The 27,457-nt window shown below is 41.8% G+C and overlaps 1 protein-coding gene across 1 annotated transcript; it reads right to left on the minus strand.

Moving 5' to 3' along the window:
* On the minus strand, nucleotides 1–27,447 carry rcor3 (REST corepressor 3; the record flags this gene model as incomplete). The annotated part of the gene is made up of 15 exons (XM_080722780.1): nucleotides 27,411–27,447; nucleotides 24,438–24,494; nucleotides 24,007–24,084; nucleotides 22,561–22,613; nucleotides 20,996–21,157; nucleotides 15,149–15,273; nucleotides 14,055–14,133; nucleotides 13,330–13,444; nucleotides 11,857–11,963; nucleotides 11,293–11,370; nucleotides 10,706–10,763; nucleotides 9,081–9,148; nucleotides 8,627–8,797; nucleotides 5,588–5,812; nucleotides 1–153 (listed from the first exon to the last, which is right to left on the minus strand). The coding sequence occupies exons 2-15, from the start codon at nucleotides 24,484–24,486 to the stop codon at nucleotides 1–3; spliced, it is 1,521 nt and encodes a 506-aa protein (XP_080578906.1). The 5' UTR covers nucleotides 24,487–24,494; nucleotides 27,411–27,447.
* Between the last annotated feature and the right edge of the window lie 10 nt (nucleotides 27,448–27,457).

Here is a 27,457-nt window from a genome sequence, read left to right on the forward strand (position 1 = left end):
CTAGTGGAGCGTCGCCGGGCAGGAAGAGGAGGAAGAGGCCGGTTCTGGTTGCTGATTGGCCGGTCTGGGGTTGAGGCGGGGGGGCAGGGAGGGGGCGGAGCTGGACGGGCGGATCAGAGGGGGCGGGGCCTGCTGGAGGGAAGGGCGGGGCTGCTGGAAGAGGAATAATAAGAATAATAATCATTTCATTTCTTTTTTAATTCTTTCACTGCCCCCTCCCGAGTTTCCCAAGTTATTACCGTTGTTAGAGGCCGCCAAGGCCCGAGTTTCCCAAAAAAAAAAAAATGTAGTAGGCATGATCGCACTCGCGGAATTGTATGTTTAACCCACATACCAACCACATCGTTCAAATATGGCAGCCATGTTTGTTTACATTTGAAGAAAACATAATGGCTTCTATCTCATGAATGCCTGAACGGATTTCCAAGCGGATTTTTTTTTGTTAGAAAGCTGTGAACAGCGTGCACACACATGGTGCATGATCTAGGCATGGGCGTGCACGATCCATGCACTATGAATTACATGGAAGTCTATGGAGACCATGGCATCTTGGACCTTCAAAGAGTTTTAATTGATTGCAACAATTGTGTTAAAATAATTTTCATCCTACGATTTTGCAACCCACTTTCCACCCGGTGTCAATTATCTACTGTAATCCTGGGCTCTGCTCTCCCTCTGCCAACCTGGGGAGAGCAACGGACTGACCTCATGCTTCCTTCTATGCATGAGGAGTCCAAGTCGCTTCTTTTCACCTGACAGGAGAGAGATTGGACCCAGCGCGTGGAAGGAACACATTATTCCAACCAGTTCCTTCACCTCCATCAGGCGCCCTGGCTGGCCAGGGGGAGGCAGTATAGAGACCAGGATTACTGGATGTTTTTGTGACACAGGGAGAACATGCAAATTCCACACAGAAAGGCCCTTTTGCCAACCGCACCTAGGGTGTGGGCGCTGATGACGTGGAGGAGGGAACACGCCCCCAGCACCCACATCGCCCCCCCCCCCCGGCGGGAATCGAACCCAGGACCTTCTAGCTGTGAGCCGACAGCGCAACCGACTGCGCCACCGTGCCCGATAATTTCATTTCTATTGCACCACTTGTACACGTGCCCCCCCCACCCTCTGAAATGAAAATGGCTAAAACGATAGAAAGCAGTAAATGCAAACATGGTAACACTCTTTTCTTCTTTTCTCTAATTACTAGGGGTGTAACGATATAGTAACTGCATCGAAATATCGTTTTTAACTTAAAAAATCAAAGTATATCGGAACAAAAACAGCTGAAATCGAATTGTTTAGTTTTATTTTGTATCGTATTGAATCGGCAGTGCAAAGAATCGATTGTATCGAATCGATACTACCTACTTGTGCATTGTATTTAGCATTGTTAAGAAGAAAAAATGAAAGGAGGGATTTAATTACTTTTCCTTTCCTTATAGCTACACTGGTCTATCAATAAATGTGTGTAATCTCTGGGTTCATGTCAAGGTGCGGGTTTGTCAATAAACAATGTCCATGTATTTGGCAGATAATCACTGTGTCTACTTATTTATATCCATAATAATACATGTTTCCCTTAAAAACCTGCACTATCCACACAGATTTAATTTCTTTGCTAATAGTTACTATATCGATTTTAAATCATTAAATCGAATCGTATCACCATGAATGAACCAATATCGTCCATGTATCGTATCGTCAACCATGTATCGTGACCACAATGCCTCCCCCTGGCCAGCCGGGGCGCTTGATGAAGGGGAAAGGAACTGGTTGGAATAACGTGTTCCTTCCACGCGCTACGTCCATCCCGGGGAAATCCCCCCTGTCAGGTGAAAAGAAACAACTTGGACTACTCATGCATTGAAGAAACTATGAGGTCAGTCCGTTGTCTCCCCAGGCGTGGCAGAGGGAGAGCAGAGCCCAGGATTACATAGGCAATTGGCACTGGGTGAAAAATGGGTTGCAAAAATCGTGGGATAAAAATAATAATAAAAAAAAAAAAACATGTATCGTGATATGAATCGAATCGCTATTAAAATGTATCGTTACACCCAGGCCTAGAATTTCGTCATTTTAGGGGCAAGGCCACTTGGCCTTTAGTGTTGTCAAATTTTTGAGGGCACAAAGGCCAAGTGCCAGGGCAGGAAGGCCATCAATTAAACAGTGATTTTAAGTCCACGCCTCGACGGTCATAATTAATTTGGCTTAAAGATTAATTACAAACAAAAACTGTTGACATTTTAGACTAGTTTTAGTCATCATTACAATTATTTTACCCCTTTATTGGACAAAGATTGCCATGTAATCATAATTATTTCACACAACATTTCCTCTCATCCTTTTGATGAAAAAAACTATTTTAGGAATACAGTACAAGACAACACAGAACACCTGTCCTGGTTATATAAACCAATGTCTAGTTCAACCAACTGATCTCAGTACATTACAGTATAGAGCTGACCTTCGATTACTTTTTTCATAATCGAAGCTTAATCGAAGCTTTCTTTCGAACTTCGAAGCTTCGATGACGGCGACCGGGGGGGGGGGGGGTAGGGAGCAAAAGTTTATCGGTTACATAAGTGATAACCGTTAAGGAAATGTGTTTAAAAATGCGCGATTTACACAATTTTAAAAGGGAAAACACACCAGTTTTTTCCTCATAATAATGCTCCTTATTTTCATTAAATAGTACAACAATACAACGAGGAAGAAGAAGATACGAATGTTTTCTACATTAAAGAAAGGTGTTTTTGCAGGACAAGTAGGATTGACATAATCACATCACGTCAGTAATGTAACAAAGCGCGGCTGCAGCCTGCAACAGCAAACACTGCAGCGCGACTCGAGCCCTATATAACAAACAGATTAACTCCCAAGTCCCAAATGTAATAGTAGATTTTATAGTAAATAATTGCACTGCACTGTGTCTGAATTAAAGTTCCACACTCATCAACCGAAAGCTGATGGTCAGGCTCAGACAACGTAGCCTACTCTATGCGGGCGCGACTATTGAGCTTGCAGCAGATCCGATATAAACTTCATCAACACCACGACAACGTAACCCTAGCAAGTTGGGTTTTAAGCTCTTTTTTCCTCTTTAAAACGGGATCGACGCTGACGGGGTCCGTTTTGTAAAATCCAATTTTCGCTGTTTGTTTCCTTGCGTTGAGTTGTGTGTCTGTCAGCGAGTGGAAGACAGCAAACCAAGCCCCCAGAACCCAGGGCTAGATTTGAAGCAACCCCGATGGTGGCCAAAGTTGGAACTGCAGCCTAAACGCGCATTTTGGCCCCGCCCCCTCCACTCCAGACAGGAGAGGAGAGCAGCGTGACGTCATTTTGGAACCACGGTGGTTCCAATTCCCCCAGAATGCACCTGGATTTAGCTACATGCTAGCACGTAGCCGTTGCTTCAAAACGCCACTGAGCACTTGCATTGAAATGATAGTGGGGGCGGGGCTCGTCCGCTCTCTATTTTATATATACTCTATGCAGCAAACCCATGCATGGATCATGTTACACCGACAATGGTTTGATAACGAAATGTGTGACTGCATCGCATAGTTGCATTGGGTGATGTTACTCAGACATTGGTGTCACACATTTCGGTGCCAAAACGCATGTCGGTGTATATGTGACAGCGCGCTGTCTTTTCTTTTTTTTTCTTCATCATCGACCATTCTGATGGCTTCATGCATGCTCTTGTTGTTATTAATGTTAACACGTGTGTGAGAAGGGGGTGACGCTATCACGCTAGAGTGGAGCGAGGCGCATGCAAGCTAAGGCACGCGGCCCCCCCAAAGGACAAACGGCCGCGGCCGATTATTCAAATTTATTTTTCAAATTCGAATACCGTGCCTTCGAACGAAGCTTCGAATATTCGAATTTTTTGGGTCAGCCCTATTACAGTACACTACATACAGTACAGTACAGTACAGTACAGTACAGTAAGACAACACCAGCTAGTAGACAATGTCCAGTTCATCCAACTGAACCCACAACCCAGTAGCCACAGCCTAACATTACTAAACAACACCTGCAGAAGTTGCAGAACCACCAGTCCAGTAGCCTATAGTAAATAAGCATGTACCACACACTCGCGCGCGCGCGAGCATACACGCAAACAGCACGTGCATACACGCTAGCATTGCGTGCACGTGCATACACGTGAGTGTCACGCGCAATCAAGCGGGCTAGTCGTTTGAGTTTGTGTTTGTTGTTGCTACACGCTAGGCTAACAGTAGACCAACATGGATTTAACATTTTTGTATGGATTCGTTTTTTTGTCTAATACTAGAGTTCAGGTACGTGTACACAGCCGTTCACTCACATTCTCTCTCAGTCTCCACACATCTGGGCGGGGGGATTATTTCCATCACATCATCATCATCTGGTTCCCTGGCCTGTTCTAGGCTTATTATTCCTTTATTTTGTCGCGTGTTGGACGTATGGCTTGATAACGTTGGAACATGTTGCAAACATGCTCCATGCCTCTGTGACAGATAAACATCGTCGCTTAATAGTTTTGTAACTTTTACTGCTGTGAGTGAGCACAGCACGGCAGCAGCGTCCATTCAACTCTCTCTCTCTCTGCGTGCTTTGCCACTGGAGATGGGATTTATGGCTCTTTGAAGTGAGCCGGATCTCTGGGATCCGTTCCTTTCAAAGAGCCGTTCAAAAGACTGGCTCATTCTAGTCACTAGTTGTAGTTACTTAGTAGATTTTGATTATAATTATCACTTCAACCCTATATACATTATCGGAAATAATAGGTACTAGGCCTAGCTGCCATTTGAAAATAGCCGATCTACAAGCTGTGAGCTTGTAGATCTGCTATTTTCAAATGTTCTTTCCCCCCTAGATTTTATTAATTGGGAAAATTGGGAAATGGGACATTTTGCATAATGAGTACTTTCTAGCTACTATCAGTACTTAAACTTGATACCAATACTTTGATATTTTTACTAAAGTAGCCAAAATGTTTTGTTCCAAACTTCAACTTGTGGCAGAGTATTTCTACATTGTTGTACTTTTCCCACCACTGTTGTTCATTAGAAAGGAACGGCTCCCTATACTGCGAACCGGATCCCATCGTTCATATCAAAGAGCCGTTCAAAAGACTCGATTCGTTCGCGAGCGTCCCGCCTCTATCTGCCGCTGCATGTCAGAAAGCAGCAGGTGTTTGACCGTAATGCGCATCACAGAGTGACAGGACATATTTCGTACTGTCTTTGTTCGTGAACTAAAATAAAGACAGATTTTAGCCCAGTCTTTATTTTGTAGTTCTACATTTTCATCTCCTCTTTATTCCTCAATGAAATTGTGAACTGCTGTGGCTGTGGGCGCTGGGCACTGCATGGGACAGCAGGGGCACCACGGCCACTGTGGCCGTTTGAGCATGTCATTTTTCGAGGGGCACACGGCCAAAGAGAGGGGCAACGACGGCCATGGCCGTCGTGGCCGCCGTGAATTTCCTGCCCTGGTTACACCCCTACTAATTACAATCTAAAATATGAACCCTGGTTGTAAAGAAAACAAAGGTGAGCTTTAAGTAAATGCTATATTGAAAAAGTACAAGTTTTCAGCTTACCAGGAAGCGAGCCTGCTGCTGGAGGGGCGGGGCTTGCTGCAGGGGGCGTGGCTGCTGCTGCAGGGGCGGAGGCTGGCGGTGCAGGAGGGGCGTGGCCGGCAGCGAGGGGCGGAGCAATGGAGGGGGAGGGGCCGAGGTCACAGGGGTCACCGAGGTCAACGAGGAAGAGGAGGAGGACGAAGAGGAGGAGGCGGCAGGAGACGGACCTGATGACGCAACCGCCGTCTGAGGAGAGAATTTATATTACATTAATATAAAATAAACTAGTAAACTGTTAATCCATGACTCCCGGGTGCTCCGCCCCCACCTCTCCGACCTCGTTACTGTCGCTATGTCCGACAAGCTTTGAAGTCCGACAGCCCTCACTCAGTCATTTAAAACTGTCAGCACAATGGAGGAGAATGTCACACACAGACACACTGCATGTCGCGTTTTGGACCCAGAGCCTCGAAATCTCTTCCAAATCCGTCAACAAGACCTGGCATGAAATTAGAAAAATATGTAGGCCTATTAAAACAAACCAGCAGAGAATACAGAAGGAAATCTCTCTGCTGGATTCAGAGCCGTTTTACACTGACTCGAAAAGATTTAAATATGAATAGGTCTACACTGTATTGGCTAAATGGCTCATGATTATAACACCAACACCTTATTTGTTATATCTATCTATCTATATATCTATTAAGTAGCCTGCCTAACATCAACCCATACAAACGTCATCATCATCAGCACAGACTTTATTTGTTTAGATCGATTCATGCCATTATGATGATTAGTGTTATTGACCTGGGCGGAATGTGAGTTACTTTCATCAAGTCTTGTCATGAGACAAGATGAGAAAATATGTGTAGGCTACGACTCATTTTATACCAACACATTGTATGTGTTTATATCAAGAAGCACCACGGAATAGAGAGAGGGCGAGATCATTTAGCGACCTACAACCGGGTCGCGACGTGGTCGGTAGTTTTCAGCGACCGGGTCGCAAAATCGAGCGACCGGGTCGCTAAATGGAGCGACCGGGTCGCTAAATCACCGACCGCGGCACTAAAGCGAGCGACCGGGACGCTAAATGGAGCGACCGGGTCGCTAAATCACCGCCCGCGGCACTAAAGCGAGCGACCGGGTCGCTAAATCGACCGACTGGGACGCTAATTCCATCGACCGGGACGCTAATTCCACCGACTGGGACGCTAATCCAGCGACCGGGTAGGTAAATCCACCGACCGGTGGTCGCTTCCACCGACCTACTAACCCTAACCCTAACCCTAACCCTAAACCTAACCTCAGTAACCTTACCTCAGTTAGGCTAACCTGCCACGCAACCTCCCGACCGTTACCTCAGTTAGGCTAACCTGCCACGCAACCTCCCGACCGGGTCGCTAAATCACCGACCGCGTCGCTAAAGCGAGCGACCGGGTCGCTAAATCGACCGACTGGGGCGCAAAATCTTCCGACCGGGTCGCTAAATCTACCGACCTAAAACTGCAGGCAGGTCGGTAGATTTAGCGACCGGGTCGGTCGATTTAGCGGCGCGGTCGGTGATTTAGCGACCCGGTCGCTCGATTTAGCGACCCGGTCGCTGAAAACTACCGACCACGTCGCGACCCGGTTGTAAATGATCTCGCTCCTACTGACGGAATAGGCTACTTCATCTGATATAAAGCAACTTATCACTGGACTGGACAGTTGTGTACATAAGGTAAGAAAGGCAACAACCTAATAAATATACCTACAAGTGAATTTGATGCCTAAACGGCGTGTTAATGTATTTATTTGATCTGTGATGGTGTTTAAACAGCCTGTAGCGACGAATGAGGTAGGCAGTAGTAGTCTACAGCTGTCTATTTCTCTCTATTTCACAACAACCAGAATAAACTGCTTCAAATGTAGGCTAGGCCTACGTGTTTCTTATCATACCGATTGCTTATAAATCTACAACATTTGATATCTCTGGCGTTAAAACGTCTCGATTCCGAAAGGTTTTAGCCGCGCGAGTCACAAAACGAGCAAGGGTGTCGTCGCACAAAATTCTGGGCCCTGGGTACAAGGATTCACTGTGGGCCCACATGAATGTTCTTCATCTGGGGATTTCAAAAATAGCAGATATACAAGCTCGCAGCGCGGCACTTTCTAGTTTATATATTCGCTATTTTTCAATATCTAAAATATAAAATAATTAAGGCCCTTCCACCTTGGGCCTTAGTAACTCAGTCCCACTCCCCCCTCTTGTGACGCACCTGCACACGTCCTGCGTCTACTGCTGCATGTCAGAAATACAACACTTTGCGTTGTTCATTCTTCATTAGGCTACTTTATCAGTAGCTATTTTACATAACAAATAAGGTGTTGTAGTCATGGGTCAATGGCCTTTTAGCCAACACAGGGTATTCATATTTAAATCGGCTTTTTTATATAAAAAACGGCGATATGTGGTCCAACAGACAGGGGCTTCCTCATTCCTTTTTTTCCCAAATATTCCTCTGCGGTTTTGTTCCATAGTTTTGATCCATTAGCCGTGTAAGCTACTACACCTTCCTCCAACGCATGCCTTGCCCTACCGACGGACCAGGAAGAGATTTCGAAGCTCTGGGTCCAACACTGAATTAGTATTTAATGTGTAAAATGTGTGTACAATCCGCCGTATTTCCCATTGAAGTGAATGAAGCCAATAGCGGCGCGCTGTGATAGTGGTCGGAGGCAGCTTTTGGAGGGGGCGGAGCCGGTAGTCGTCCATTACTGCTTAGTCAATATGCTCACATGTCAACGTCGGCGTTCGGGCACGATCCGTATACAGATCTTGTGCTAAACCGATTTTAGCGTCACACGTATTTTTCGTTCCGCACTTTCGTTGCCCGCAATAATCCGGGCGCAGACAGATTGTTTTATAACCACGTTGATAAAAAGACGTAAAATAAGTTTTTGGCACTAAAAGAGTTAAAACTGATCTTTGAGAGTTCCGGAAACTTTTTTTGACACAGCAGTTACACTCTACTGACGGTATTTAAACTTTATCGACACAGTAAAAGTTAGCGGTACCTCGTCATCCTCTTCGTCGGTGCTTTTCCCAGAGGGCGTGTTGGAGCTGCGCTTGCCCTCCTCTCCAGCGGGGGCGCTGTTGTCTCCGTTGTTCCCCTGCTCCGCCTCCCACTCCTGAAGCACCTCCTCCAGGTTGAACCTCCTCCTGTAGTTCACGAAGAAGTTCTTCACCTGGAAGAGACGACGTCACGTTATTTATTAACGTAACATAATCTAACGTTGTTTATTATCACACAAATCGTAACCTAGCGTTACTAACGTTAACTCCTGTAGAAGTTCTTCACCTGGCCAAGATAACAATGTTATTATCACATAGTAACCTACGTTAATTATCAACGGCCAATTTTCAAAACTCTTCAAAGTAAATCTCTCGGCAAACACTCTCCGCTGTTGCAAACCAGCTGCGCCATCTTACTACGTCATCCTACGTTATCCTGTGGAAGTAGTTCCTCACCTGGCCCACCGTCTTGTTTCCGATGACGTCAGCGATGGCCTGGAAGTCCTTACCGTACTTACGTACTCCTGTAGAAACAAGAGAAGCATACGGTATTATACTACTATAACCCTACGATACGATATTAAAAACCTACGATACGTTATTGTATTGTTACCCTACGATCCGATATGATCACATTAGGGGAGGGCGATATGGAAAAATACAATATCACGATATTTTCCCAAGCTGTATCACGATACACAATTTTATCACGATTCTTTTTCACATTGGTTTTTATGGTTATTATTTAAGTTACTTGACAAAAACTAGACTCTCTGGGTTCCTTTTGGGAGGTCTAATTTGAACTTTACAAGTATGTAACTCAGACAGTATACAAATGAAACCAAATTTGGTTTCATTTGTATACTGTCTGAGTTAAGTGGAGACCTTGACATTTTAAAGTTTGAGAACTACTGATTTAGACCAAAATGCAGGTTTAGATTGAATTCTGCAACGAATCTCTGTATTAACGATTCAACAGGATTTTTTACAAGGCTCCCTCAATTGTATCACGATATATACGATACCTCTGAAAAGGCATATCGTGGAGACATTGTATCGTCTCAACGATAATTATCACCATATCGCCACACCCCTAGATCACATCAGCGATGGCCTGTAAGTCTTTACCGTACTCACATACTCCTGTAGAAACAAGAGAATGATACGATATAAAATATATACAAACTATGTAAGTTAATACATTATAAAACCCTACGATACGATATGATCACATCAGTGATGGCCTGTAAGTAAGTCTTTACTGTACGTACACACACCTACACCAGTAGAAATATGAAGATGTAGGCCATATGTAGATGTGCGAGTGCTTGGATTAGTGTCTATTTTCTTCTTTCTTTTTCATTAATCACTATCTATTCTGAGGAGAATCTCCCAATCTGTGGTTCCTCTGGTTTTAAGTCAGTCTTCGTGGTCCCGGTTCCAAAGTGCTCCAAGGTGGCGTGACTGGAGAGCCGTAGTCCTTACTCCGATCGTCAGTAGAGATCACATCTGCTCCGTGCTGCCGGCCGCATTGGATCCATGGCAATTTGCATCACCGATTATTAACTCATTTGCTGCCTGCCCCCTCCCGAGTTTCCAGAGTTATTCCCGTACTCTGACTCTTTTTTATTTTTTATTTTTGGACATGATCACATGTTTAAACCCCCATACCAACCCCATATTTCAAACATGGCAGCCATGTTTGTTTACATTTGAAGAAAACATGATGGCTGCTATATTATGCTATATGAATGCCTGGACGGACTTCCAAGCGGATTTTTTGTTTGTTTGAAAGCTGTGAACGGCGTGCACACACATGGTGCATGATCTGTGCACGAATGGGCGTGCATGATCCGTGCACTATATGCATTACATGGAAGTCTATGGAGACTTGTGGCATCCTGGCCACTTTGGCGGCCATTTTTAAAATGCTGCGAATGAGTTGAGCACATTAGCCACTTTTTTCTGAATGCACTTTACCTCTATTCTTGATCTACCTTTTAAACTGCACAATTAAAGAGTTTTAATGTCATGTGACAATACAGTTTGATTCTGAGAGAGGAGGGGATTTGACCTCTGACCTTGGACAGCCAGTAGTTGTTCATCGGTGGTCCAGCGGGCGTTGACCTTCTGGTTGCACTGGAGGGGTCAAAGGTCAACGGTTACTGTGCACAGGCCATTTGAATAATTATAATGATGTCATTACCATAATATTAATTATAATGACGTCATTACCATAACAATAATTATAATGACGTCATTACCATAATATTAATTATAATTATGTCATTACCATAATAACTAGACCAGGTCAACCTGGTTGTGCCAGACCCCCTGTCTGTCATCATCATTTATGACATCATGCCTTTTGTAGGCATGTCATCATCATGTCATCATCATATATACCCTTTATATAGAAAACCCGGACAGACCGACATTTGCTTATGTAGCCCTACCCATTTCATGGGTCTGGCAATAATTATAATGACATAAGTCACTCCTCTGGCTCAGTGGTTCTCAACCTGTGGGTCGGGACCCCCAGGGCGGTCCCCAAATTGTTTTGGTTTCAGGGGGGCGTGTCTGGTTTCAGGGGGTGGGTCTAGTTTCAGGGGCGTGTCTGCTTGCAGGGGGCGGGTCTAGTGTCAGGGGGCGTGTCTAGTTGTCTTACCTCAGGCAGTCTGTAGTCATCAAGCCCCGCCTCCATCATGTGTTTCAGAGCGCTGTTCATCTGTTTGGCGTTTTGAACCTGAAACAAAAGAATACGAGGAAAACAATCATAAATCACTGTCATTTGATTGGACAGCGGTTGTGTAACCCTAACCCTGAACATCTCTGGAAGAAAACCCTAAGCTGCCTGGCTGTTGGTCCTACGTTTGGAAAGCAAACCAGGGCTGACACCAAATAATAAGGAGAGGAGTCGAGGAGAGGAAGTAAGTAAATGGTAAATGGTGTATTTATATAGCGCCTTTATCCAAGGCAGCTTTACATAGATTGTGCATTACATTCACCCATTCACACACGAGGAGCAAGGCACCAACCTGCTCACCGGGAGCAACTAGGGGTTCAGAGTCTTGCTCAAGGACTCTTCAACACTAACTCTGGGGGAGCCCGGGATCCAACTGGGAACCCTTTGGGAACCCTCCGTGTTCTAAAGGCGGTTTCTCTACCCCTGAGCCACTGCCGCCACTAGTAAGGAGAGGAGGCAAGGAGAGGAGTTAAGGAGGTATAATACCTGTCTCTTCAGTGAGATCAGCTCCATGTCCAGTTGTTTGAGGAGCGTGTTGGCAGCTGAGACACTGCATGATACCGCTACCACATCCTCCTGACTGAGGTACATGCCTGGAAATATGATTATTATGATTATTATTATTATTATTATTATACCGCTACCACATCCTCCTGGCTGAGGTACATGCCTGTGAAATATGATTATTATGATTATTATTATTATTATTATTATACCGCTACCACATCCTCCTGGCTGAGGTACATGCCTGTGAAATATGATTATTATGATTATTATTATTATTATTATTATACCGCTACCACATCCTCCTGGCTGAGGTACATGCCTGTGAAATATGATTATTATGATTATTATCAGCGGAGGCCGGCCCATAGGGGCGCTAGTGCGCCGAACCCCCGAGGCAAACGACCAGAATAAAATATATTTTGAATTCTGCATTCTGTGATTTATTTAAAATGAGCAAGCCAGCAAGGTAAATATCATATAATAGTGATTAACCAGTGAGTAAAACGTATAATCTGCTGTGAATGCCACTCAATTTGTTGATAAAAATGTCCTATGTTGTAGAACGTTACTGATAGATGACAGTTCTGTGCGCGCAAAGATCTGTTTCCATTGAGTCTCGCTTTAATTTGTACAGGCGCGATGCAATCCTCTTCAGTAGAAGACAATAGGAGGGCGAGGAGCGCTGGTTTGAAGCGCACAGCTTCTCCGTGCTGCTGTAGAAGCAGGAGTCGGCTCAGGTGGGATTTATGGCTTATTTGAAGTGAGACCGAGACATGGATCTGGCTGACTTAAAAGCACCGTTCAATCACTATACTTAGTCAGTACTCAGTGGAGTAGCAAGAAGATGTTGAATTTGGGAGGGAGGGGAGCCCCCCAGCTGATATCACCAATTTAGCTGTGACTCAGGAAGTGTCATCATACCAAAATATAATCTACAGATATAGAGCTTCTCAAAAATGCTAAGTAACCTTTGGCACCTTTCCGAGAGCGACATCTCGTTTCAGATGGTTAAATGAGTACCTTTAGGGAGTCTACATTTGGACCTCAGATGGTTAAATGAGTACCTTTAGGGAGTCTACATTTGGACCTCAGATGGTTAAATGAGTACCTTTAGGGGGTCTACATTTGGACCTCAGATGGTGTTATAGGGTAACATTAGTACCTTTAGGGGGTCTACATTTGGACCTCAGATGGTTAAATGAGTACCTTTAGGAGGTCTACATTTGGACCTCAGATGGTTAAATGAGTACCTTTAGGGGGTCTACATTTGGACCTCAGATGGTGTTATAGGGTAACATTAGTACCTTTAGGGGGTCTACATTTGGACCTCAGATGGTGTTAGGGTTAAATGAGTACCTTTAGGAGGTCTACATTTGGACCTCAGATGTTGTTAGGGTTAAATGAGTACCTTTAGGAGGTGTACATTTGGACCTCAGATGGTTAAATGAGTACCTTTAGGGGGTCTACATTTGGACCTCAGATGGTGGCGGTGTTGTAAGGTCTGGTGTTCCCGTCGTCCCAAACCCATCTTACAGCCCAGAGGCTGGACTGCAGGTTCCACCGGGACCTGAAGGGGGCAGAGTTCAGCTTGTTTTATATATATACACCAGGGCATTCACGAATAGTGATTTTTTAGTATTCTAATTATTCGACCTCAAAGTATTCGAATAGTGGAATATTCGACAGTCACAGGACTGGCCAAACTGTCAAATATTAAGTAAGCAAGAGGCAAACATTGTGAAAATAGCAGATCTACATGCTCACAACGTGGGCATGTAGATATTATACAATATATTGTACAATATTTATCTGCGGAAACCGAGTCACAATAAATGGAATACCCACAATTACAAGTGCGTGTCAGGGTGGGGGTCCCCAGTTCAAATATGTTTATTTTGGGGGTCACAGCCTAAAAAGGTTTGAGAACCCCTGGTATAGAACATTAACAAATTCATTCACAACTCATTGACAACTCATTCTTATGACTTCCCATCTAGCCAAGCTTTATAAACCATATATTTTTTAAAGAGAAAACAATAATAAATAAATAAAAAACAAGCGAACATTCAACTTCGGAGAACAACGTCGAATAGTGACTTTGATATTCGAATATTTGGTGAATGCCCTAATATACACACACACATAGACAGACAGAGACAGAGAGATGTTTTTTTCACCTCTTTCTTGGCCTCCTTGTTGGGGTCGTAGTCGCTGTCGTTTGCCTCGATGGGATTGGCCTCTTCCATCTCCTCCTCACTGTGACAACATGACAACAACAACAACCAATCAACACGCAAGATGTGGTTTATGGATTATTTTAACTTTAAACTCAAACTACTGAACTCGAAAAAGCCCAGGGCAACGATCCACTCACCCTAGACTCTTCGCCCCTCCTGGCCCCCAAACTGTGGAATAAACTCCCAGTTGCACTTAGAGCTACAGACTCACTTCCGCCGTGGTCTGAAGACTCACCTCTTCAGACTCCACCTTAGCCCATAGCACTTACCGTAGCACTCGCCTACGTTATCACGTGTTTTAGTGAATAGGTGCTTGGTTTATCTGTTTTTCTTAGATTTGCCTACTATTTCCTCCCATGTGATGTATTGATGTTGATGTATTGATGTATTACCTTGCTTATTGTAAGTCGCTCTGGATTAAGAGCGTCTGATAAATGCTTAAATTGTAAATTTTACACTCATGTCATCAACATGGATCTGTCCCATAAAGCGCCACCATCAGGCCGATTTTTCAAACACATTTTTGGACACTGCTCCTACACATATTGCCCTAAAATCACACTGCGACCTGACGGTCGCTTATAAGCGACTATAGGTGATAGCAATCATTGCTATAGATTTACAAGCTCGCAGCGTGAGCTTGTATATCTGCTATTTTTGAAAAATCGTGAAAAGTCTTTGAATATGTTTGACCCGATTCTATGAATGTCTTCTAAATCCTTCTAAGGTTTTTGAAATAGTCATGTTTCGATGTCAGAGGTGCTCAAACCTTTGTCAAATCAAGGACCCCCAAAATTATATGTATTTGGCCACGGACCCCCAACTCAAAATATTTAGTTCCAGGGACCACCAAAAGCATTTTCACAACTTTTCAAAAATAGCAGATCTACAAGCTCACAGCGCTGTATATCTGCTATTTTTCAATAGTTAAAGTATAAAATAATTCCAGGTCTGGTGGATGGTTGGTCGCTGTGTGTGACTGAATGGCTGGAGCCTGGAGTTCAGAAACCTCGGCTCATTGGCTAACGTCTAACCTGTCCTCGTGGCTCCCTCTAGTGGCCAGCTTGCGGGCCTGCCGGTCCATCAGACTGGTTCTGGAGCGAGTCTTCTTCCACGAGTAATAATACTTCACCAGGCTGGAGATGGGCTTGTCTGGTAACTATGACAACACATGTAAACACATACTGGTAACTATGACAACACGCAGTCAATGTCTGGTAATAGACCTCATTCACACCGCGGCCATCTTGGATCACATGACCACATGGTGGCAGCCTGCATTACAAACCATTGTAAACAATGGAGCGATGGTCCCAAAATATGAGTTCTGTTCAACCAATTTCTTTTGACCAAATTGATAAATGGGCAGATGACAACATCAACATCCCCAAAAGGATCAAATAGAAGGGCTACAGTAACTGGATTGATTACATCCATAGTAAGGATATTCAAGCTAAGTTTGGTTGCAACCTTACTGTGTACAAAGACTTGCTATCTGTGCAGTGCTTGCTCCACCATCATGTTAACTATATGTTGTTAGATTGTTCCTGATTAATATGCAAACATCTGTAAGTTAATATGTTGGCAGAGCAAGCTCTAGTCTGCACAGATACTCTAGCAAGTCTTTGTACAGAGTAACATTGCAACCTAACTACCATGAATGAATACTGGGGATGTGGATTCGTTTGAATCCTTTTGGGGACGTTGATGTTGTCATCTGCCCATTTGTCGATTGGGTCGAAAGAAATTGGTTGAACAGAACTCATATTTCGGGACCATCGCTCCATTGTTTACAGTGGTTTGTAATGCAGGCTGCCACCCCATTAGAGATGGGATTTATGGCTCTTTGAAGTGAGCCGGATCTCTGGGATCCGTTCCTTTCAAAGAGCCGTTCAAAAGACTGGCTCATTTTAGTTACCATAGTTACTTTGTAGATTTTTATTACAATTACAAATCACTTCAACCCTATATACATTCGGCCATAGCCTATATAATTTTTGACCATTTGAAAATAGCCTATCTACAAGCTCACAATGCGTCGCGTTGCGACGCATTGTGAGCTTGTAGATCGGCTATTTTCAAAAGATTTTTCGAAGTCATTGGAAAACCTGTGAAATGGGACATTCTGCATAATGAGTACTTTCTAATATTAGTACTTTAGGTACATTTTGATACCTATCCACAAGTTTCCGCGGGAGTTTACTGGAGACTATCCGGACCAAACTTCCGGGTTTAACAGCAGACATACAAGCTCACGTCGCGTCGCAGATGCAACCTGTTGAGAGCTTGTAAATCGGCGCCGGAAGATCGATGCAAACGTTTGCGCGATGCACTATGGGGCGTAGGAAACTCGTGGATACACTTGTACTTTTACTCAGGTACATTTTAATTTCAAACTTCTACTAGTTGCAGAGTATTTCCACATACATGGACAGTATTGATACTTTTACTTTTACTTAAAGGGATATTCCACTTTCAAAAAAACTTTTGGTCATTTTATCGTCTAATCAGGCTTTTATGAACACCCTGAACAGTTTTTAATTTGCTTGATTCAATATTTTGATATTTGATTTGATCAGGCCCTCTAGGCCCAGGGCCTCTCCCCACACACACCCATTGTAACTTCAAACTCCATTTTAACCATGATAGATTCATTAAAAACACCCATTATCTTTTCTGGTGACTCATAATAACCTCCTAATACCTGAGCAGGCCGTGTTTTTTCAATAACTTTTTTCATTTATTTTTAATAATTCTTTTGGAAAATGAAAAAAAAAAAAGAAATACAATAAAATATTATTAAAAATAAATGAAAAAATGTATTGAAAAAACACGGCCTGCTCACGTATTAGGAGGGTATTATGAGTCACCAGAAAAAATAACGGGTGTTTTTAATTATTTAATTATTAATTAACTCATTTAATGCCACCCTTTCACCACTAGAGGGGGCCAAGTGTGCCACAGACAATCCCATAGAGATATGCTGGTATATGCAGAAGCCCTGCAGCCATGACTTGCCTAAACACTTTCCTTTGTGCATGTACAGGAAGAGGATGAAGTTAGCTTGAAGTTAGCTATTGGCTACCAAGCATTTTAAAAGCCTTATTTTCGTCAACTTAGCCATGATTAAACCTTGCACACCTCATGCATGGGAAAAAAACAGAGAAGAATGAGCTCTAAAAAATCCAATGCAATCCTGGATTGCATTGTTGTGGGTTTGTGCAGTTTGTTCACAGCTTTCAAACAAAAAAATCCGATTGGAAATCCGTTCAGGCATTCTTGAGATAATAGCCATTATGTTTTACACTGTTGTGAGCTTGGAGGTCTGCTACCTGAGTTGTATGGGGGTTGTATGGGGGTTAAACATGCAAAATCGCGATTGAAATCATGTTCACTAGTTTTGATGGGGTCCAAAAAAAAAATTTTCAAAAAAAAATTTTCAAAAAAAAAAGTTTTTTTTTTTTTTTTTTTTTTTGAATCACGTGTATAAACGTGATTGGCACTGTGGGATGCGCTAATATATCACGTGTATACACGTGATTGGCACAGAATGAGTTAATCTATCATGGTTGCAATGGAGTTTGAAGTTACAATGGGTGTGTATGGGGAGGCCTCCTGCAGGAGGAGGGCCTGGTAACATTTACATCAAATATCTAAATATTGAATCAAGCAAATTAAAAACTGTTCAGGGTGTTCATAAAAGCCTGATTAAACAATAAAATGACCAAAAGTTTTTTTGAAAGTGAAATATCCCTTTAAAGGACACCATGAATTTTCACTTTTTCTATTTTAAAACCTTTTTTTGGGGTCCCACTGGCACCTTCTATCCTCACAAAGTCCTATTTCTGTACATTGTGTCTTTCTCTGGTTTTGGGAAGACAGAGATGAAAAGCTTTCCACAGGTTCTCAGAACAGTGCTGTTCTGAGAGTTGACGCATGTGACGTCACACGCGTTTCCCGTTTTTTTTTTCAGTCAAAATTTTTTTTTTTCAAAAACTGTCAAAAAGTCAAAAAAAAAATTCAAAAAAAAATTTTTTTTTAAAATTTTTTTTTTCAAAACTTTTTTCAATTTTTTTTTTCAAAAAACTTTTTTTTTTCAAAAAACTTTTTTTTTTCAAAAACTTTTTTTTTTCAAAAACTTTTTTTTTTCAAAAAACTTTTTTTTTCAAAAAAAAATTTTTTCAAAAAAATTTTTTTTCAAAACATTTTTTTTTCAAAAATTTTTTTTTTTCAAAACACTTTTTTTCAAAAAACTTCTTTTTTTTCTGGAAAAACCCCACTAGATGTGCCCCTGAGCAAACAGAGGCCGTTTTGGTATTGCAGCTGGAGAGCCTCATTATAGTAGAGCTAGAACAAACAAAAAGAATGGTCAGTGTTTGTTGAGGGTTAAAACCTGTCTAAGACTCGATTTTGAGCATATATTTATACAAAAATTATAGTTTTAAAAGCATGGTGTAGGCCCTTTAAGTAAAGAATGTGAGTACTTTTTACACCACTGTTAACTCAGCGAGTGCCCACGCGTCAAACTCTTTGATGTCGCTGGAGGCCCGCGACGCGTTCGCCGCGTTTACTGTATTTACAGTAACAACACTAGAAGAGAAAATTTCTAAGAAATTTTAAGTGTGCCTGCAGCTCGCTAAGTCTGTGCAACCTTGTGTAGCGGTTGGTGTTAGCATTAGCGTTATTTCATTTGACGCAACCCGCGTGTCTGTATGACAAACGGTTCACGAGATCAAGGGTCACTTCCTGTTTGGTGAGGGGCACTTCCTGTTTGGCGAAATAGGCCCCAATTAAGGTCATGGACGATTAATGAATTAAAGCTGCAAGCAGCGATGACCAGGCCCTCGCAGCTCTACCCACGTCACAAGGCCAGCAGCCAATCAGAAACCAAACAGGAAGTCAGCCATTTCGACTAATTAGTGGCGTTTTGGAGCATTTTTGGCCGTTATCACGGGTCGCACTTTAACGACAGTTTTTTTTTCTCAAATTTTTTTTTTCTCAAAAAATTTGAGAAAAAAACTTTTTTGAAAAAAAGAAATTTTGAAAAAAAAATTGTGAGAAAAAAAAATCTTGAGAAAAAAAAATGTGAGAAAAAAAAATGTTGAGAAAAAAATAATTTTGAGAAAACAATTTTGAGAAAAACATTTTTTGAGAAAAAAAAAATTGAGAAAACATTTTTTTGAGAAAAAAAATTTGAGAAAAAAATTGAGAAAAAAAAATTTTGAGAAAAAAATTTGGAGAAAAAAAAATTTGGAGAAAAAAAAATTGAGAAAAAAAAATTTTGAGAAAAAAAAATTTTTGAGAAAAAAAAATTTGAGAAAAAAAAATTTGAGAAAAAAAAATTTGAGAAAAAAATTTTTTGAGAAAAAAAAAATTTGAGAAAAAAAAATTTGAGAAAAAAAAAATTTGAGAAAAAAAAAATTGAGAAAAAAAAATTGAGAAAAAAAGAAAAGGTATGACACCAGCCGCAAGTCTGTACGACAAACGGTTCATGAGTTATAGAGGCACTTCCTGTTTGGTGAAGGGCACTTCCTGTTAAAGAGGGGGCGAGGCTTAATCAATTACAGCTCATCCCTATTGGTCGGAAAAAGACCAAAGTTGTGTGAGCATTTTACATTTTAAATGACGTTGCTAGGCAAAAGTATGGCAGAGTTATGTGGCGCCAAAGTTTCTGGGTTTTTTTCGGAGTCCCCCATTCAAAGTCAATGGAGTTTTTGGGCGTTGTTTTTTGCGAATTACATCGCAATCGTAAAGCGGATCGGAAAGAAAAGTAATAGCACACCATTCCCGGCCGAGCCGCACATTTTGATGTATATATTGCGGGGGTGGCGTAAATCGTGCGGCAGTTATTACGTGCCGAAGTTTCCCCCATTCTAAGTCAATGGGGTTTTTTGGCGTCGTTTTTTGCGAATTACGTCGCAATGGTAACGCGGATCGGAAAGAAAAGTAATAGCACACCATTCCCGGCCGAGCCGCACGTTTTGATGTATATATTGCGGCGGTGGCGTAAATTGTGCGGCAGTTATTACGTGCAGAAATTCGTGGCGAAAGACTTAATTAATTAAGTATGGCGGATTACAATAAGTGTTTTGCTATTGCATAGCAGGCACACTTAATTAAATCTCACCGTAAGGTCGGAGCTCAATCACCGCGGGTTGTTTCCATTGGATGCTGAGAGCATCGCGCGGCCGTTTTTCTCCATATACTCCAATGCATTTCCCCATCTTTAAAGCCCTTTATCTCTGATGTTTGTTTTTATGGCTAAAACTCCGGGCGTGGCTGGAAACATGACCAAATTAGATCGGCAATCAATAGCTAAATACAACACTGGCCCACACTAGGTGAAGAACAAAACTTCCTATGGTCATGTGACCAAGTGACGTCATTACGCATGCACTGACGCAGCAGGGCCGTGTGCAATAGAATGGTGGTGGGCCTGGGCATCCAGAGGGGATAACTAAGCCAATGTGTTCATTTAGAAAGGAACGGCCCTACTGAGAACCGGATCCCATCGTTCATTTCAAAGAGCCGTTCAAAAGACTCGATTCGTTCACGAACGTCCCATCTCTACACCCCATGTGGTCATGTGATCCAAGATGGCCGCGGTGTGAATAAGGTCAGTTACAGAAACTAACGAAATGAGGGTGTTGTGTGTTGGAGGCTGCTGGGGTGTTGTGTGTTGGAGGCTGCTGGGGTGTTGTGTGTTGGAGGCTGCTGGGGTGTTGTGTGTCGGAGGCTGCTGGGGTGTTGTGTGTTGGAGGCTGCTGGGGTGTTGTGTGTCGGAGGCTGCTGGGGTGTTGTGTGTTGGAGGCTGCTGGGGTGTTGTGTGTTGGAGGCAGCTGTGGTGTTGTGTGTTGGAGGCTGCTGGGGTTTTGTTTTACCATCTGTTGGATCCTGTGGAAGCTCTTGCCATGGAAGCTGAAGGCCTGTTCGAACAGAACCTTGTCCTCTACGGTCCACTCGTCTGGGAACGGCGTGAAGTTTGGAAGATCCGCCAGGGACTTCTCTATGTTGTGCTTGTGCCAGAACAGCATGCCTAGCGCCTGGACGCACACACACACGCACGCACGCACGCACGCACGCACGCACGCACGCAATGAAGAATGTTACAAAGGAAACAACCTAACTAGAAAATACGATGTCACACTGAAGAGTGATATCATATCTGATAGTATAAAAAGAGAGATTGTGGAATACTTGTGAAGTAAGTATTATTTGGAATATACCATGTTTACAAGTCGTGTATGTGTAGGAGACCTTCGACCATCCAACTCTACCGCACAAGAGATATTGTGTTGTATAATATTGAAATAGAGATTCAACAGAACTGTATTCCCTATCGTACTCGCCGAGAAACAATCCCGGTAGGCCCGACTTTCTAAAGCGGCCCGACAACTGAAGAACTTGAAGAATCCAGGTCTACTCTTTATAACTAAGATACAGAGCTCAAGGGTACAGTAATATACTGTCAGGCCCTGGACCCCGGTACCTACCCTGGCCTCCCAGCATGTGCACTTAAACCTCTCCAACTGATGCAAAATGCCACGGCACGACTGGTCTTCAACCAGCCTAAGTTCTCACATGTCTCTCCCCTTCTCCGCAGCCTCCACTGGCTCCCGGTTGCGGCCCGCACGGAATACAAAACGCTGATGCTGACCTTCAAAGCAGCCAAAGGTATGGCTCCTCCATACCTCCAAAACCTGATCAACCCCTACACCCCCACCCGTTCACTGAGATCAGCCAACACAGGGATGCTGACAGAACCCTCGCTAAAAACCCCAGGGCAAAAATCCACTTGTCCGAGACAGTTTGCCCTCCTGGCCCCCAAGTTGTGGAATAAACTTCCTGTCGCACTTAGAACAACGGACTCACTCGCTAGCTTTCGACGTGGACTGAGGACTCACCTTTTCAGACTCCACCTAAACCCTTAGCACAACTGGAAAAATCAATGACCATACATGAAGCTAGTTAGCATTTGTTTTTAGGTTTTTTAGAAACTTTTTTTTTCTTTACGGATTATATTGTTTTTTCTAGATAGATATTCATTTGCATTTGTTATATTGCTGTTGATGTATGACATATAATCTTGTTTATTATAGTGATGTTTTATCTGCTTATTGTAAGTCGCTTTGGATTAAAAGCGTCTGCCTAAACTGTAAACTGTAAACTGTCTATAGGCACCTGTCAGGAAAGACCTTGCAATAGTGAGTGACCACACTAATCTTGGTCATGAAGAAGAAAGACGTTTTGGATCGACCCAAAGCTAAAACAATAATAGTTCACTTTCCAACATGTTTGGGGTCATTTTAGCAGCTATTTCTGCTATTCTGGGGGAAATGTTTGAAATTATATCAACATTTATCAACATGGAAACGATTATGAAAAAAATAACTGTGATTATCTCAAATAAATGGTTACCAATTAATTATTATTATGAAATACCTACTTGTTCCACGTTGTATCCATGCTTCTCCTTGGCAATGGCAATGTATTCATCCACTGGAATGTAATAAGTATAAATACTTTAATACCACAGCCACTTAAATGTAATAAGTATAAATACTTTAATACCACATCCACTGAAATGTATAAATACTGTAATAGCTAATTTAATAGCTCTATATTGTGAGAGTAATCATTGCTATAGAGTGTTTGTTGAGTAACTGTGTTACAGTAAATACCTCTATATTGTGACAGTAATCATCGCTATAGAGTGTTTGTTCAGTAACAGTGTTAAATAGCTCTATATTGTGACAGTAATCCTTGCTATAGAGTGTTTGTTCAGTAGCAGTGTTAAATAGCTCTATATTGTGACAGTAATCATTGCTATAGAGTGTTTGTTCAGTAACAGTGTTAAATAGCTCTATATTGTGACAGTAATCCTTGCTATAGAGTGTTTGTTCAGTAGCAGTGTTAAATAGCTCTATATTGTGACAGTAATCATTGCTATAGAGTGTTTGTTCAGTAACAGTGTTAAATAGCTCTATATTGTGACAGTAATCATTGCTATAGAGTGTTTGTTCAGTAACAGTGTTAAATAGCTCTATATTGTGACAGGAATCATTGCTATAGAGTGTTTGTTCAGTAACAGTGTTAAATAGCTCTATATTGTGACAGTAATCATTGCTATAGAGTGTTTGTTCAGTAACAGTGTTAAATAGCTCTATATTGTGACAGTAATCATTGCTATAGAGTGTGTGTTCAGTAACAGTGTTAAATAGCTCTATATTGTGACAGTAGTCATTGCTATAGAGTGTTTGTTCAGTAACAGTGTTAAACAGCTCTATATTGTGACAGTAATCATTGCTATATAGTGTTTGGTCAGTAACAGTGTTAAATAGCTCTATATTGTGACAGTAATCATTGCTATATAGTGTTTGGTCAGTAACAGTGTTAAATAGCTCTATATTGTGACAGTAATCATTGCTATATAGTGTTTGTTCAGTAACAGTGTTAAATAGCTCTACATTGTGACAGTAATCATTGCTATAGAGTGTTTGTTCAGTAACAGTGTTAAATAGCTCTATATTGTGATAGTAATCATTGCTATAGAGTGTTTGTTCAGTAACAGTGTTAAATAGCTCTATATTGTGACAGTAATCCTTGCTATAGAGTGTTTGTTCAGTAACAGTGTTAAATAGCTCTATATTGTGACAGTAATCGTTGCTATAGAGTGTTTGTTCAGTAACAGTGTTAAATAGCTCTATATTGTGACAGTAATCATTGCTATAGAGTGTTTGTTCAGTAACAGTGTTAAATAGCTCTATATTGTGACAGTAATCGTTGCTATAGAGTGTTTGTTCAGTAACAGTGTTAAATAGCTCTATATTGTGACAGTAATCATTGCTATAGAGTGTTTGTTCAGTAACAGTGTTCTCTGTAATAAACGTACATTTAGAGTCCAGGATACAATGATAAGGAGACCAGACCAGCATCCCTCCACTGTCTCTGTCTGTGTACCTGGTGGAACCTTCAAAACAACAATACAATAGTATGATATTAAAATATTATGATATTTAAATATTATGATTTTAACCCAAACCCATTTAGACCTGAAACACAATATTACACACCATTACTTTAAGCATTATTTATGCTTCAACTATTGAAAAATAGCAGATATACAAGCTCACAGCGTGGCACGGTGCCGCGCTGTGAGCTTGTAGATCTGATGTATATATATTTTTAAATCGCGAAGCAAAGATTTTAGTTAGAAATGTTCGCATTAAAAAAATGTATATACTGTATATATTCAAAGATTTGCACAAAACTTCAATATTTTTCAAAAATGGAAGATCTACAAGCTCGCAGCGTTAAACTCACCAGGGTCAAAGTCAGGAATGCTGGCCTGATAGTCGGACCCGACCCGCATCCCCACATCTGAAAATATAGAAACATAGTGTATAAAAAAAACATATTTTTATCAATGAATGAACCTTAATACATTACAAACATGTTTATATCAATGAATAAACACATTAGAGTGCGGAAGACTTAGCCAGGAACGTCTTAGCCTTTCCACCCCTGGAGTGCCGGAGTGAACGTCTTAGCGTGTTACCGTTGTCAACAATAAGCGCTCTACCGCGGCCGGGAGTCATGAAAAGACTCAGTTTCCAATGATGCCTCACGAAATAATGTAGTCATTCACTTGTATTGATTATAACTACAGAAAAATGGATATCTCAAGATTATTTTCCCAGGTCGCGTGTCTGGTCAAAACGGTCCATTTTCGATGGACCATAACTTACACACAGATTATATAAGACATAATAAAGCCATAATAAGAAATAATGTGTTGGTAATTAAAACTAATATGTTTTATTAGACAGAAACAAAGACAGAATAGCAGAAAGAGCGAATACATTCTCTGGCACCGCACGGAACGGCAGGTCCCGTCGCGGTAAACTGCCCGTCCGTGCGGTGGTGGCTGCCGCGACAGTTACCAGCGATGCCGGTCCTACCTACAGTTCCATGCGGCGGCCGCCGGTCCTATCGCCGGGCGATGCAGAACGACTGATGGTCGAACTGCCGGTCGGCAGGTGCCGGTGCCACAGAATGTATTCGCTCTTTCTGCTATTCTGTCTTTGTTTCTGTCTAATAAAACATACTAGTTCTAATTACCAACACAATATTTCTTATTATGGCTTTATTATGTCTTATTCTGTTTTAAAGTGTACTGTAAATTAGGATGGGACCTATTTTTCATGTTTCCGTATGAAAGAAAAGACGTTTGTCTCCCGTGTACATAATGGACTCATGGCTGTGTACACAGAGCCCTCGAAAATCTGGTAAAAAAATTAGGAAAAAGCCTTGGCAGTAATCTACATTAGTTTGATCAAAAAAGATGCCAATCATTTCATGACAGTGCTTCTCAAAGCGGGGTATCGGGACCCCCAGGGGTCCTTGAGGGGTACCAGGGGGTCCCCAGCTAAATGAGTTAACGTAGGATAATAATCTTAATAATAATAATAATAATAATAGTACATGTACAGTATGTAGCAACATATTTGTTTTGTAGGCAAATTTTTCTGATTTAGCCCTATTCTATAGGTTAGGCCTAAATGGGATAATATAGCAGCACAAACAGTTTAATCGCTTTAACTTCAAATACACCATCTATTTGAAAAGCAGATCTACATCTACAAGCTCACAATAGCTCAGATTTGTAATTTTATTTTATTTGTATATTTTTGAAAACTGGAAAAAAATATATAAAGCCTGATTCCATGATATGAAACAACATGGAACTAGAAGCAGTGCTATTCCGAGCACAGGTCTCCGCCGGGTCAGTATGTTATTGTGGCCTCCTGGTGGCGCTATAACTGGCCAATGTGAAAAGGGTGGCATTTGTTCCTGGACCTAGTTAGAATGTCTGTGCAAAAATTCACAGAGATCGCAAGCTGCGTTAATGATTTGAGGCATTTTGTTCAAGATGGACCAATCCTGCAAACTTTGGAAGACAATGTTAGCCTATTAGAATTAAATATGAAATATCGGGCAGATCCGTCTTGATCACATGACTATAGAGATACTGTGTTCTGATTTGCGTGATTTGTGGATAAAATCTGAAGGTGTAATATAATCTTTTTTTTTTTTTTTACATAAGTTGGCCTCCTGGTGGTGCTATAAAAGGCAGATGTGAAAAATGCAGGGCAAAGGTTTTTTTTATCTCTTTGCGCATACAAAGTTGTACACTGATCGTTGGAGTTATAGGTAAACACAAATCGGCCTGTTATAGCGCCACCATGAGGCTGATTTTAAACATTTGAAGTGGCATTTCTTCCTCGGCCTAGTGGGAATGTGCGTGCACAATTTCACCAAAATTGCATGCTGTGTTCATGATTTGAGGCATTTTGTTCAAAATGGACAAATCCTGCAAACTTTGAAAGCCAATATTAGCCAATCAGGATGGAATATGGAAAATCGTACAGATCTATGTCGATCACATGACTGTACAGATACTGTGTATCGATTTGCTAGATTTTTGGACAAAATCTGTAGGAGTACTGTCAAAAACAGTGTTTTGCATAAATCTGCCTTGTGGTGGCGCTAGAACAAGGCTGTGTGAAAAACGTGGGGCAGAGGTTCTGTAATGGCATACAGTGAGTGTGTGTGCAACAGTTTGGCTGCGACCGGGCCAACGGTGCCGGAGATTAGCTGGTAAAAACAGACAGATGCACAGACGGACATGGGGGGCAAAGATATAGTTTCCCCGTGCCTTCCGGCCTGGCGGAGACAGTAATAACAGGGGCTGGGTGTTCGAGGCTATCTGCCCGTCGTCACTCGTCACATTCACAACATGGTATAAACATTTTATTTTGATATAAAAACACAGCGGAGTGTTTCTGGTGTCAATAAACTAACAGTGAATTATTATAAATCATAATTAATAAGCTCACAACGTCACGAATAAATAAACACATCAACAACAGGGCTGGCTGCGGTGTTCGAGGCTATACCATCCTGCCTGTCTGTCGTCACGTGAAATAATATACATAACAACAAAAGCATCAACACAACGTCATATATGTATATTTTACATATAAAAAACGCAGCAAAACGAGCGTGTTTTTTTGTTATGAAACTGTACATCTCATGATAGTAAATAAAAGTGATCATAAAATAAACGCAAGCGCAGGGGCTGATGGTTGTTCGAGGCTACCCTACAGAACAGTGTCCTCACAACAGCGTGAAAACAAAGCTAGAAAAACGCAATATTCAAAGCGTTATTGAAGTCATCAGATGAGGGTAAAATAAAGAGATTAAATGAATATAAACGTGTTATTTTTTAATTACCGTGTTCTTCATCTGAGCTGTCCTCAGAATAATGTCCATTAGAGCGA

Source organism: Nannobrachium achirus, assembly GCF_963921795.1.
Source record: "Nannobrachium achirus genome assembly, chromosome: 3".
Taxonomy (NCBI): Eukaryota; Metazoa; Chordata; class Actinopteri; order Myctophiformes; family Myctophidae; genus Nannobrachium; species Nannobrachium achirus.